We start from the raw sequence: 15,127 nt of genomic DNA, 5'->3' as shown, positions 1-15,127 counted from the left end.
GTTCTTTGTGGCTGTCTGGAGGGGTGGGATAGGGAGGGTGGGAGGGAGGGAGACAAAGAGGGAAGAGATATGGGAACATATATATATGGATAACTGACTCACTCTGTTATAAAGCAGAAACTAACACACCATTGTAAAGCAATTATACCCCAATAAAGATGTTAAAAAATAAATAAATAAATAAAAATAAAAAAAAAAAAAAAAAAAAAAAAAAAAAAAAAAAAAAAAAAAAAAAAAACCTCTACAAAGGGCACACATGAAGCCAACTCTGCCATTACTTTTATAAAATGCATATTTTAAACAGTTGATTTAAAATGAAAATCACTTAGTTACAAACTTGCTAGAATTACTTCTTTGCTACTTTGCATCAAAAACAGGTACTGGGCTTCCCTGGTGGAGCAGTGGTTGAGAGTCCGCCTGCCAATGCAGGGGACATAGGTTCATGCCCTGGTTTGGGAAGATCCCACATGCCGCAGAGCGGCTGGGCCGGGCCCATGAGCCATGGCCGCTGAGCCTGTGCATCCGGAGCCTGTGCTCTGCAACAGGAGAGGCCACAACAGTGAGAGGCCTGCGTACTGCAAAAACAAAAAACAAAAAAACAAAAACAAAAAAAACCAGGTACTGATAAGCTATTGAATACAAGGGAATAAGTCAAAGATTTCCAGATAATAATTAGCTTCTTGCTATTTTAGCCAAGCAGAAAGCTCCACAGATTTGCATTCAAGAGGCTAAAACTTCTGTCACTTACAGAGGGAGACTAAAGTACTCCATAGTTTCTGCTCCAAGCCTCCTGACGTCTGCCTACTCTATACAATATAAAAACCACAATGAATGGAGACATTGTTTAAATCCAGGACTGAATAAACTGCTCTATCCCTGTAAAGTCATAACTGGATGGTTTTAGAAAAAGTAACACATTGTTCATGGGTAGGAAACCTCAGTCCCAATCTTCCATTACATTTCATTCTACTCATTGTAAGCGAGAACTGTGTCTATCTAGCACCACCCCTATGCCTCAGGTGTTAAAATGAAAGATCTGCACATCCAACACCAAGTCAAACTTAAAAGTGTACAGCAGTAATACCCTAAAGGTCCACAAGATAGAGCTGTTACTACATGAAAGATCACCTGAGAAAACCAAAGAAACTGGCTAGTTTTTTAAAAGAAAATATTACCAAATGAATAAATTGCCTCAAGAAAAAAAGCAGAAAATAAAGCTAAAATCACTGATTCAAAGTTTGGAAACTATACTGAACACTTTAATGGAATTAAATGATAAATACATAGAGATCCTCAAAAACCACATTACCCAACATTACAAACCTACATAATAGGAAAGCAGAAGAAAAGAAGAGAAAGAGAAAGAACCAACATTACAGGAAAGAAAACATCTTTCAGGAAAAGACTCTACTGCAAACAGAAGAACTCCAAAAGCCTGAGGGTTTGGTACTTTTTAGAAATTAGCTGGGCCAAAAATAGCAAGGAGTATCCTGCAAGGAGCCTCAGAGACAATTCATTCATTTTTGCCAACACATATTTATTGAGCACCACTGTTTTGTGCCAGATACTAGCAGTGAACAGAATTAAAGCTCTTTTAACTCCCTAAGAGTTGGATCGCCAAACCAGGTCATTTCAGCTTGCAGGCCTCAGGCTGTAGCCTGGGGTCCACAAATCTAGGCGAGGGACTAGTCTGTAAAATGAATGTTTAACATATTTTCAAGTGTATGTAGATACCGTAGTGATTACTGGATCTTTTTAAAAATTAATTATTTTTGGCTGGTTGGGTCTTTGTTGCTGCACGTGGGCGTTCTCTAGGTGTGGCGAGCGGGGGCTACTCTTGATTGTGGTGCACAGGTTTCTCATGGCGGTGGCTTCTGTTGTTGCGGAGCACGGGCTCTAGAGCGCAGTCTCATTAGTTGTGGTGCACGGGCTTAGTTGCTCCGCAGCATGTGGGATCTTCCCGGACCAGGGCTTGAACCCGTGTCCCCTGCATTGGCAGGCAGATTCTTAACCCCTGTGCCACCGGGGAAGTCCCTGTATCTTTTTTTAAAGCAATGAATGTGTAGTAATTTTGTCACTACTTTCCCCATCAATCACCATCAAAACAGAGGGGTTTTTTTTATTATTTTGATATTAAAAAGGGCAGACATTCTTATTCTTTAGAAGGAACTACTAGTAAAGGACAGTTTATTTCTCCTAGACACCATGGCTACAATTCAGGGTGTTGCCACTAGGTACAGAATGATACTTAGGATTTTCAGGGCAACTGACATGAGAATTTCAACCAATCACTCCATTGCTACTAGAAAAAAACACTTTTACTGTTAAAACGTTATGCATTCTATTTGGAACTCTTGTGCACTGTTGGTAGGAATGTATAGCCACTGTGGAAAACAGTATGGTGGTTCCTCAAAAAATTAAAAATAGAATTACCATATGATCCAGCAATTCCACTTCTGGGTATATACCCCCCAAAATTGAAAGCAGGGTCTTGAAGAGATATCTGTACACCCATGTTCATGGAAACATTATTCAAAATAGCTAAAATGCAGAAGCAACCCAAGTGTCCATCAAAGGATGAATGGATAAGTAAAATGTGGTATGTACATACAATGGAATATTATTCAGCCTTAAAAGTGAAATTCTGACATGTAGTACAACATGGATGAACCTTGAGGACATTATGCTAAGTGAAATAAGCCAGTCACAAAAAGACAAATGACTATATGATTGCACTTACATGAGGTATCTAGAGAAGTCGAATTCACAGTGACAGAAAGCAGAATGGTGGTTGCCAGGGGACTGGGGAATTAATGTTTAATGAGTATGGAATGTAAGTTTTCCAAGATGAAAGGAGTTCTGGAGATGAAGGGTGGTGATGGTTGCACAACAATATGAATGTACTTAATACCTCCAAACTGTATGCTTTAAAACAGAACGGTAGATTTTATGCTTTATGTATTTTACATTAAAAAACTGGAAAAAATTATGCATTCTAATATTTCCAATGTTTATGGCATTTAAAAGAATGAGACAAGGTTTTAGGAAATTTAGTACTACCTAGTTAAAAATTCATGCCTTCTTTCTCTAATCCTAACTGGTTTAAACAATTACTTAGCTCAATCCTGGATTTAGTGTCTTATTATTCCCATTGTTAGGACTTCTCAGAACTGTTCTCCACTTCTGCTATGCTCTGGATTCTCAATCCCTGCTCTGGCACCAAGCTTTCAGCTCCCTGTTTACAGTTTCAGAGAAAGAAAGGAAGACGTTGGTATCCCTAGTAGGATGATGCTGACAAGGCTGTAGGAGGCAGGGGAAAGGCAAAGCATAGCTCTAAGCTCTGACTTCCAAAGTCAGAGACATAGCAATCAGTCTGACTTCCCAGATTTACAGTCATTTCAACAGGAAGACAAGAATGTTAATGTTATAGATGTCCAGATTCTAAGGAGATTAGAAACTTAAGTCTAAATCATATCATTCCACTAATCAAAAAGATTTAAAATAAAATTGTTTTACAGATAGAAGAAATATAACCTATATATTGATCGGGCTTTTAACTTCATTGATGAAACAGGAGTATCACAGTAGTACAGTGATCATAGGTCTCATCTCCAAACTGGTTAGTTTTCTTGTGGATCAAGTCAGTAGTCTGACAAGTCATTTACTAATGAATAGGCTATGGCTACTTGGTAGGCTATTATTTCTAATATCATTAAGTACATATACAGGGAACATACTCAATTACATCCCATCTCTGAATCTTAGTAGTAAAGTTAAATGTGTCTTTATTGGGAGACTTATGAACACCTCATGACTTATGATCTTTTCCCAACACTGGATCTGAAGCCTAGTGAACATGACTTGCTGTATTGCAAAACTGCATAAGTGACTTAAATTAGCATTTGACTCTTCATGTGTTTCTCTAGATAACTTCAGAAACCAAGTACAATAAATACCAGATTTACGAAGAAATACAAAATCATTCTGATTTCACCATCCTTTATTTTTCCATTTTGCAATAAAATTTGGAGAAAAACAATGGTGGTAGAGAGGATTTTCTTCTAAATTTATCTAGAGATTAGATATAAAGCAAGAGGCTAATAGAAAACAAGGGCAGTTTGCCTTTTTTAATTTATCTCTAGAGTATTTTTGGAGAATAAAATTCCTATCAGAAGAGCTCATGTAGTTAGTAAGGAAATGTCCTACTCCCATAAAGGTGCTTTTGTAAAGGTTTAGCAGATTTCATCATTTCCAAGAGTATTTTTATCCTATTAAGTGCTCACCAAGTAACACTTGGTTTTAAGTTTTGGCTCCAAAGCCAGTTCTGTGATTACAGGATATATTCTAAGTTGTTAAAAGTAAATGGGTTCCTCCTGTGCAGTATCAATGGAATTGTAAATTGGTGCACCATTATGGAAAACAGCATGGCAGTTAATCAAAACACAAAATAAGAACTACCATATGATCCAGCAATCCCACTTCTGGGTATTTATCCAAAAGAATTTAAATCAGAATCTCTAAGAAATATCTGTACTGCCATGTTCACTGCAGCATTATTCACAATAGCCAAGATACGGAAACAACCTAAGTGTCCATCAGTGGATGAGTGGATAAAGAAGACGTGATACACACATACATACACAGACACACACACACGCACGTACACACACACTGGAATATTCAGCCTTTTTTAAAAAAGAAAAAAGGAAACCCTGCCATTTGTGACAACACAGATGAATGTGGAAGATATTACGCTAAGTGAAATAAGTCAGACAGAGAAAGACAAATACTACATAAACTCACTTGTATGTGGAATCTAAAACAGTTGAACTTATAGAAACAGAAAGTAGAAAAATGGTTGCCAAAGGCTGGACGGGTGGGAGATATGAGGGGATGTTGATCAAAGGGTACAAACTTTCAGTTATAAGTGATAAGTTCTGGAAACCTAATGTACAGTATGGCTCTATGAAAGTTGCGAAGAGAGTAGATCTTAAGTGTTCTCACCGTACACACAACCAAAATAAATAGGTGAGGTGATAGAGGTTAACGAACGTGATTAGTGGGATCATTTCACAATGTATACATATATCAAAACATCACACTGAACATCTTAAATACAATGACAATTTGTCAATCATACCTTAATAAAGGTGAAAAATAAATTTTTAAAAAAATTTTAAGGAAAAAATAAATGGGCTCCTGACTTCTTTCAGTGACAAGTGACAAATGTCTATTGGAGAAGCTGACACAGAAGAAATATGATGACCGAAGTTCACACTGTGTGCTTCTTATTCATTTAGAATTATAACTTCACAAAGGAAAACATGATTTATACCAACGCCCCCAAAAATTGCTCAACAAATTGTTGAGCAGGGGAGATAGTTAAAAAACAAACACCTTTCAGTAATGCTCATTTGTTTTCCAGTCACACAGATGTTCTACTCATAGCAGTTTCAACAAACTATTGTATTTGGTAATGCATACTGCCATATGCCACATACACAGAAAGTAATAAAACTTAATTGACACATCATAACTAAGAATAAGCTCCTATTTTTTCCCCTCAGATGAGCTTTAAGATGACTCAACTTTGAAAACAGATATTCTAACCATAATCTGTTTACTTTATCTTTATAAAATCAAGCAAGAGTCTGCATTTCCAGCTGTCAACATCTTCTATGATCTGCAATGACTAAGAATTTTCACCATAGAACCTTTTCCAAGAAAAATGCACATTTACACCAAGTTGCAATTTCAGACAGAACTCGGAACCTCAGAAACCCATCGATGAGTATTCCAGGGTCTCAGGGCCACCAAGGATTCCTGGACTAGAAGACTTTATAGCTTTCCCGAATGAAGGAAGTTCTTACTCGTTTCTCTTGAATTCTAAGCGTAAAAAAAAAAAAAAATTAAGCAAGCCTTTTATTCCGTTTTCTTTGTAAATATCAAAGAGATAGTTACTGTAGAAAATTTGGAAAATACCAAAAAGCACAAAGTAAAATCCACCATGCTTTATCACTCGAGGCAGTGTGGCTCAGTGGCTAACACCACAGGTTCTGAACAAGAATGCCTGGGTCTGAATCCTGCCACTACCGCTTATGAATTCTAGTTGGTAATCCTGGACAATTAAGTTACTGAAAGAACCCAGCTCACAGATTGAAATGATGGCTAAAGGAGAAAATCCACATAAGGGCTTTAGCATAGTGCCAAATGTAATCTAAAACACCCACTAAGACCAATAGTGCTCAGAGGTAAAGCAACTTGCTCAATATGGCAAAGCCAGTTAGTGGTAAAACCAGGACTAAAACCAAGGTTTCTTACTTCCAGTTCAGTGATCTTTACTCTATACAGTAGAGCTCTGAAAGGCTTCATACATAACCAGTCTTTGTGGTTAACATCATCATCCTATTGTGGAGTTTTTTTGTTTTTTTTTTGGTTTTTGTATATTGAGACTTTATAAGCCAGGCATTGTGACTGCACATTACATGCATATTTAATGAACACAACTTTTTTTTTAGTCAAAGCTATTCAAAAAACTTTTGTCCTTTTACTTTTGTGTGTGTGTGTGTGTGTGTGTGTGTGGTACGCGGGCTTCTCACCGCTGCGGCCCCTCCCGCTGCGGAGCACAGGCTCCGGACACGCAGGACCAGCGGCCACGGCCCACGGGCCCAGCCGCTCCGCGGCACGCGGGATCACCCTGGACCGGGGCACGAACCCGCGCCCCCTGCATCAGCAGGCGGACTCCCAACCACTGCGCCACCAGGGAAGCCCTTTTTACTTCTTTTTTGATTGAAGTATAATTGACTTAAAATATTATACAAGTTTCAGCTGTACCACATGGTGATTTGATATTTCTATACATTACAGAATCGTCACTACAGTAAGTCGTTACCATCTGTCACCATACAAAGTTACTACAATATTGACTATATTCCCCACGCTGTACACTACATCCCCATGACTTATTTTATAACTGGAATATTTACCTCTTAATCTCCCACACCTATTTCCCTCATCCCCGGCTCTGGCAACCACCAGTTTGTTCTCTTTACGTATGTCTGTTTCTGTTTTGTTAAGTTTGTTTTACAACTTTTATCTTTTTGACAAAATTGTTAAACCACAGATACTATGGTTAGAATATCTGTTTTCAAAATTTAGTCACCTTAAGGCTCATCTGAGGGGAAAAAATAGGAGTTTATTCTTAGTTATGACATGCCAATTAAGTCTGTTATCAGTTTCCATCTATGCTCCCAGTTCTAACTTTGGTTTGGAAAACATAAAACAAAACCCCAACCATTCTATACACATATAAAGTTGGAGAAGACCAACAGTATTTAAATGATTAATTTGGTGACATTATTTTAAATTCCATTTATAGAACTGTCTACAAAAAGAAATATAAAATTCAAAACAAAGCAAACCCTGTAGGGAAGTGAGTACTGCTGACCCTTGAACAACACAGGTATGAACTGTGTGGGTCCACTTACACGTGGATTTTTTTCAATAGTAAATACTACAGGACTACATGATCTGTCAGTTGAATCTCCAGATACAGAGGAATCTCAGATACAGGAGGCCAACTATAAATTATACGCTAGTCAGGGCCCCTAACCCCCGCATTGTTCAAGGTTCAACTATAATTTAAAAAGCATCCACTTGGGTGGCATATCTCCTCTAAAAGTTTCAGGTACAGTAAGATAGTATCTTTAAAAATTTAAGAATGAGGGCTTCCCTGGTGGCGCAGTGGTTGAGAGTCCGCCTGCCGATGCGGGGGACGCGGGTTCGTGCCCCAGTCCGGGAGGGTCCCACGTGCCGCGGAGCGGCTGGGCCCGTGAGCCGTGGCCGCTGAGACTGCGCGTCCGGAGCCTGTGCTCCGCGACGGGAGAGGCCACAGCGGTGAGAGGCCCGCGTACCGCAAAAACAAAACAAACAAACAAAAAAAAAACGAAACATAAAAATTTAAGAATGATACACAACTGCAAAAGATATCCTATTCAGTTTCTGAAGCACCCACCTATTTGACTAGTAGCTTGACTTTTTTTTAGAAGAGAAAAGTTCCATATTTATATATTCTCCCAACAGTCAGCTGAAAAACATTATAGAAGCCTATATTGTTAGAACTAGTATTTAACATGGAAGTTTAAGATATAGAATAGAAAATACCAAACTTCTAAAATGAGAACATCAAGTCATGATACTTGAGTACTCTAAGATTTAGATAAAGCTTTTAATCTACCCAGTGTTTCACACTGTTTATGCTGATTATGTTCTGGATTGTTAAATTTTCTGTTATCTCAGAAGTTTTATGTCAGAAGACACTTTGAGCTACAGGTGTTTTTATATTTGATTCCAAAATAGACCCAAAGCAAAGAACAGCCCTACAATATATATACATCCAGTGAGTCCTTGCCTTTGCCTTCTTTTACCCAGTGGATTTGGAAATAACCCAAGTAGGATATCTGAGTCACAAGGATTTCCAGAACTGGCTGGATGGATTACCTAATGACACATATACTAAATCAAATGCTGTCCACGTTGAAATATCCTGCTGTGGAGTAGAATATAAGCCTTTGGGCATTTTTTCCTTATAGAGCTGAGTTGTGTTAAAGGCACATTCCCTCAGTATCACCCCTCAAATGACTGACCATATTAGGGATAAAGCTGATGGCTACCCACACAAAAATGTATTTACATAAACTTAATCATATTGAAATTTTTTTTTTCAAAAACCATACTCTTCTGTAACCAGCTGAATTAATCAGATCTTTTATTTAGGCTAGAATCCAAAATAGGTTATGTGTACCACACCCTTATTTGTGCTTTGTATAAACTAAACTTCCTTAAAAACAAAAAGAGCTCTTTCCTGCCTCTGAGGCAGGAATCTGAAGTGCTGAAGTTCACTGAGGTCTGGACCACTGGTGAAATCCAGAGTCATTGCAAGAGCTTGTACTTTTGAGCCAGCCCAATGTGGTACAAAAGGCAGATTCTTCATTTGAGTAATCCCAGATTACAGATACAACCAGTCCTGTAAAAAACTTCAAGGAGTTGCAGAGTAACCTGAGTGAAGATGTTTTACACGACACCAAAATGTAGTCTCAGCTTCCTATTTTGGGGTAACTTGCAGCAGCAGCAAGATTAGGCACCATAACTGCTATGATTCTTCTGGTCCTTGGCTAGAATATTGTCCAATAACTTAAGGCTATGGTCTGAATGTCTGTGTCCCTCCAAAACTCATATGTTGGAATCCTAACCCTCAAAGGTGATGGTATAGTAGGTGGGACTTTTAGGAAATGCTTAAGACATGAGGGTGGAACCCTCATAAATGGGATGAGTGCCTTATAAAAGAGGCTCCAGGGAGATGGCTAGCCCCTTCCACCACATAAGGAAACAGCTAAAAGTCTGCGACCAGAAGAGGGCCCTTACCTAACCATGCTGGCACCCTGATCTCAGAGTTCCAGCCTCCAGAACTGTAAGCAGTAAATTTCTGCTGTTTATAAGCTACCCAGTCTATAGTATTTTGTTATAGCAGCCCAAACAGGCTAAGACACTTATGAACGCAAAGAAACCCAGCTACAGGTCAAGAAAATGTTTCCTTTCCCTAGTACATCTGTATGCCAAGGTAGCATCAGTAAACTTAGGGTCATCATTTTATACCTCTTCATTATTCAAAATGGTCTGAGATGTTACTGCAAAGTACTTTGATATACATACTAATTATACAACAGCTAATTTAAGCCAACCAAATGATGCCAATTCAAGAGGAAGGAAGGATTCTGCAGTTCTTGTCAACTCCCAGGGAATCAGATGTAACAAATTAAAAGTTTCTGAATAAATACAGCTTTGAGAATCCCACAGGAGAACACATGCCAATTAGAGGTCCCTCCTGTAACTGTGGGACATAACTGCCCTTGGGCTGTTTGCTCCACTGTCTCCAGCTAGAGCCCAGCTCAGGGAGGCTGCTCAGAAGCAACACTCAGGTTAGATTTTCTGCCGGTGTCCAAGTGTCAGTGCAGAACTGTAGCAATCTTCCTGGTAGAAGTACATGAATTTATCTATTTATGATAGTCAAGCACAGAAAAAAAGTAAGACTCAGCATCTTTATTATTCTAGACATGCACTGGAATGTGATATTCACATGTATTATGTATTGACATCTAGCTAAGGAAGATCAATAACCTATGAAGCTTTTACAACTCAAAAAGATTTGCACTCAGTGTGGATCCTTCTTGGTTGAATGAAAAAAAATTTTAAGGTATAAAAAAGAATCAGACATTTGTCCTTGTGTCAGTTCCTAAATACAGCACAAACTTCTCTTATTGGGAGGGAGGCTAAAACAAGCAATGGCTTTTTAAAAAAATAGCTATTTAAATTTGCACAAACAATGCATGCTCTTTGTAAAAAAAAAAAAAAAAAAAGGAAATATAAAAAGGCAAAAATGAAAATAAAAACAAAAAGAGTTACCAGCAATTCTGGTGATTTTTTTTTTTTTAACCAAGGCAGCTTTAAAACATTTGTTTCTGTTCCTCTACTCCTTCTCCAAATTATAGTTGCTTCTTCTAACCAAATAATCTAGATTTAAGACTGTCTCCTTATTTAGTCAATGCACCTTTAACTCACAGCACAATGAGGCATTTTAAGCACTTGTTAAGACATATAAGAAAATCCATACGTGGAACTAACTGATCTGAGCAATGAGACTATGGTCAGAGAAGGATGTCTTACCTTATCTGCATAAATTGGAATATCATGAAATGGAGATATATATTGTCCTTTTTCATTTTCTGCAAAATTAATTAGAAAAAGTTATTGCTTTTATTGGTTAATTATATTTCCAGATGCATGAAGTACACATTTTTTAAGACTTTTTTTAAAGAGAATTTTTAGGCTTACAATAAAATTGAGAAGGTACCAAGATTTCCCACATACCCTCTCTCTTCCCATTATCAACACCACTCACCAGATTTTATTCCCACCCCAGAAAAACTGGCTATATACTTCACCTTCCTGACTGCTCCAAGATCAGGTTAGGTTTTCATCCTACATTTTCCTTAGGGGTCTAAAAGGTACTAACCTCTATGGTGAGGGTGGGGACTGCCTTACAAGCCTTTGTATCACAGAACCTAGCAGTGCCTGGTATACAAAAGGCAATCAAATTGTTTGATTTTATACCGGTTAACAGTTAACAGAGCTAATGAAATTCTTGGGCTCTGGGAGAAGGCAGGGGACCAATTTGCCAAATTATAAACTGTGTTGCTTTAAATGGTGTTCCAGGGAGACAGAGCCATCTTAGATTAGGATTTTTCTTAAGGATAATCTAGCTGTAACAGCACTTTCACAGGTAATTTCTGTATTCTAGAGACCTAACTACCATGTCCAAAAAGTAATTTTAAAACTTCCTTACTATTCTTTAGAAAACCTTAAGGGTCAGTCCACATTGCACCCCTTCATGATTAAAAATCAAAGTGGAGGGCTTCCCTGGTGGCGCAGTGGTTGAGAGTCCGCCTGCCGATGCAGGGGCCGCGGGTTCGTGCCCCGGTCCAGGAAGATCCCACATGCCGCGGAGCGGCTGGGCCCGTGAGCCATGGCCGCTGAGCCTGCAGGTCCGGAGCCTGTGCTCCGCAACGGGAGAGGTCACAACAGTGAGAGGCCCGTGTACCGCAAAAAAATAAAAAATCAAAGTGGAGGGAATTCCCTGGCAGTCCAGTGGTTAGGACTCTGTGCTCTCACTGTGAAGGGGTCGGGTTTGATTCCTGGTTGGGGAACTAAGATCCTGCACGCCGCATGGCGTGGCCAAAAAAAAAAAAAGGACAAAAAAACTCAAAGTGGAATAGGCAAAATTGATCTGTGACCATCCTCAATGGCATACTGGTCCCTCCAGTGTCAATAGTAACTTGCGATCCAACCCACCATCAATTTTAAAGAGATTGGCAAATGTAACATTATAGAGGTAAAAACCCTCTCCTATTAAGGAAGGATATTAAGAAATCTATGATTTTTTAAATTAAAATTATATAGTACTCACTACCAATACATAATCTAAGTAAAAACTGTATTTGTTCTGCAAATATAACTTGAAAACAATTACCCTAATCATCACCCCCACCTACAAACTAGAGGGTCACCTCTCTAAATGCCTCCTGCAGAGAAATTCTGGAGCCAACACCAACTCCAGAAAAACAGTTCAGGGAACTATTTGTCAAAAGTTCCTGCACTGCCCTTGTTGCTGAATTCTGAAATTAAATAAAATGGGTGGAGGAGGTCCCACACGTCACTGGATTTTACATGGCAATCTAAACTTCAGTTGTGTAACTTTATAGTTCACTTTCCTTTTCCTCTCACACCAGGCTATTTTTTGCTAGGACCTTTGTTCTTTCAGTATTACCATTCATCCCCTCCTCCTCTCTCTTTACTGCCCTTCATACACCGGAACTCATAGAATTCAAGGCACCTGCCTATTTCCTTGGGAACAAAATTGTAAAGAAGTTAAAATAGAAACGCCTCCGTTATCTCTAATAATCTTTTGGGGGCGGGGAGGTGGTAAGAGGATAAAGATAAACCCGAGGTAGCTTTCCCCCATCTACAAGGCTAAAGGTGGTGCACCAAGGAAAGCGGCGCCTGCGGCCTCCTCGGCTCTAAACGCAGACTTAGGGGAGGTACCCCTTAGACGCGATCCGCTGCACAGGGGCCAAAATTTGGCACTTTCTTACTCATGCTTCCCAGATTGAGGTCACCTGTTTGGAGGGGAACAGATTTCTGTCTCACAAGGCGTTTTCCCAGCATCAGTGCTACTGGAAAGCACGCGTCAGGGAGGCAGGAGCGCTACTTGGGGCCCCAGAGGGATGGGTCCAGTCCTCCACTGATCGCTCCAGATCTGGGCCTCAGTTTCCCCGTCTGTCGGACGAGGGCCTGTACTTGACCCCGCTACGTACCCACAATCTGAGCTATAGCGGAGGAATTAAGGTCTTAGGGGAGTCACCACCATCACCTCCTCCCCCTCGCCACGCTGTTCCTCCAAACTGAATAATCCTCTTACGGGGATTAGTTTACCCCCAGGCACCTTTGCTAGGGTGACTCAGTGGTTTCCTTTTCCCATCAGACACGGCCGGAGCCGGACACCTGCAAAACTAGCCTGGCCCAGGTTCAGGTCCAATCGAGCATGTGAAAGAGGAACGCCGACCCACGCCGTCCTGGCCGCGAGCGGGACGTGTGAAATGAGAGGGCCAGGCCCGCCCAGGCCCCCGGGACCGGCCCGAGGAGCCCGGCCGGCGCCCGGGACAAGGTGCCGAGCGCGGGCCGCAGCCGCCAGGGCGGGAGGGGAGGCGAGGCCCAGGAATGAATGGGCGGGCGGGCAGGGAGGGGCCGCGGGCCTCCGACACTCACTGAGGAAGACTCGGTACTCGAGGGTGAAGGGCGCGGCGCGCTCCTCTCTGCTGAAGCCGCTCATGATGCCGGAGACCAGCCGCCGCTGCCGCCGCTGCTACAAAGCCTCCAGCCAGCACGCGACGCCGACTGACAAGGAGTAAGCTCTGCGCCTGCGCACTGCCCTGACTGGACCGGCTAGCAGGGCGGGGAGCACCCTTTAACGCTGCCGGCGTTCTCGAGCCCACGCCGCGCGCAGGCGCACTCCGTAGGGCCCGCGAGTCCCAGCGCCCCAGCCCCGCCCCCTCGGGCCGCGCCTCCGCGGACCTCCCCTCAGCTCCCAGGCTGGGCCACGTGGCTGGCGGCAGGCTCTGGCTGAGTGATCCGTCTGGGCTGGCGGGCTTTGGGGCCCTGACAGAGGTTGTTAACACGTTCTCAGCTTCGACCGGCTAAGAACTGACCGTCGACCTTTCGCCTCTCACGCACACTGGAAATTCACCTTTGACTCACACACCCTTCTCCGCAGAGTAATTCCTTATCTCAAAAGACGTTTAGGAGTCAGCTGCTTTACCTGGCAATCCCTGCCAAGTAGTCTTAAAGGTGAGCGGTTTTCTGACCCTTTTAAGCAAAGTTAAGACATATTACTGACACCTGTAATGGCTACCAGCTGGGTAGCAGCTCCATCACTTTCTAGTGTGTGACATCGAGCAAACTGCTGTTAACCTCTGTGACTCAGTTTCTCACCTGGGAAATGGAGATGTTAATAGTAACGATTTCAGGGGTTGCTGGGATGATGAACTGAGTTGATACACGTCAAGAGCTGGAGGAAGAGCCTGGCTTGTTGTAAGCGCTCGGGAAGTGTAAATTGTTATTCCCACTCTCCCCAGTGGAGGATTCAGTCTGCTCCCCCGGCTTGCCCAACCCTCCCCACGTTCCCTAGGACTTCAGATGGAAGCAGTGGGATAGTCCAGGCGTGAGCTCAGAGTCCCCTGAGGACATTTCCTCAGGTGCAAGCTCCTTGAAGCTTGTTTTTATACCACTGTTTCATGGTGTCAGGCCAGACCCCAAAAGCTAAATTCAGTTGAGGTTGTGGGCAGATATTTGCATCACTTACTTCCACAGTTGTTTGTGGGTTTTTTTTTTTTTTTACTGTATATTTCAATCCTCAAATTAGGCAATTATTATTCACCAATTTGATTACAAAATTATTTCGAAGAATGCCTAGTTTCATTTAAAATTTTTGATGGGCTGGTCTTCTTTAAATGATCTTGATTTTCTAGAGCATTAAAGATAATGTGCCTCTATGACATTTTGACTTAAACTCTTTTTTTGTTTCAAATCAATATCTATTATATAAAATGAGGTGCTCCCTGTAGTAAATGAAAACGTAGTAAGATAATTTTCCAGTTAGTGTTCCTCCCTTATCTCCAGCCAGACTCCCATTAATCTTCAGAAGGTCATGACTCACTGACCTTTTGAACACTACACCACACATCTTTCCTGAAGTTAGAACACAAGGGCAGGAAAACAAAATAGTAGAGCAGTAGTTTAGTCAGTAATGCAACGCATTACTGAAAGCTAAGGGAATCTCTGCAGAGTGAACACTAAGTAGGCTCATGTTCAGAGAGTTTCTTAAAAGGATGCTCTTCCGGGCTTCCCTGGTGGCGCAGTGCCGATGCAGGGGACACGGGTTCGTGCCCCGGTTGAGGTTCCTGTAAAGAGGGGAACCCCAAACTTTGGGGTGGCTCTGTCTTTTTGATTTCTGTTT

At 41.3% G+C, this 15,127-nt stretch overlaps 1 protein-coding gene across 1 annotated transcript in view; it reads right to left on the bottom strand.

The window, feature by feature from the left end:
• Window positions 1-13,557, bottom strand: part of PPA1 (inorganic pyrophosphatase 1) — a 45,350-nt gene extending 31,793 nt beyond the window's left edge. Inside the window, exons 1-2 of the mRNA XM_007454559.1 lie at window positions 13,381-13,557; window positions 10,723-10,781 (exon numbers count right to left, since the gene is read on the bottom strand). Coding sequence (XP_007454621.1) covers window positions 10,723-10,781; window positions 13,381-13,444 — 123 coding nt within the window. The 5' untranslated portion in view covers window positions 13,445-13,557. The remainder of the gene's footprint in view (window positions 1-10,722; window positions 10,782-13,380) is intronic.
• Between the last annotated feature and the right edge of the window lie 1,570 nt (window positions 13,558-15,127).

Source organism: Lipotes vexillifer, unplaced genomic scaffold (assembly GCF_000442215.2).
Source record: "Lipotes vexillifer unplaced genomic scaffold, Lipotes_vexillifer_v1.1 scaffold708, whole genome shotgun sequence".
Classification (NCBI taxonomy): domain Eukaryota; kingdom Metazoa; phylum Chordata; class Mammalia; order Artiodactyla; family Lipotidae; genus Lipotes; species Lipotes vexillifer.
This window is presented reverse-complemented; position numbering and strand designations above follow the sequence as displayed.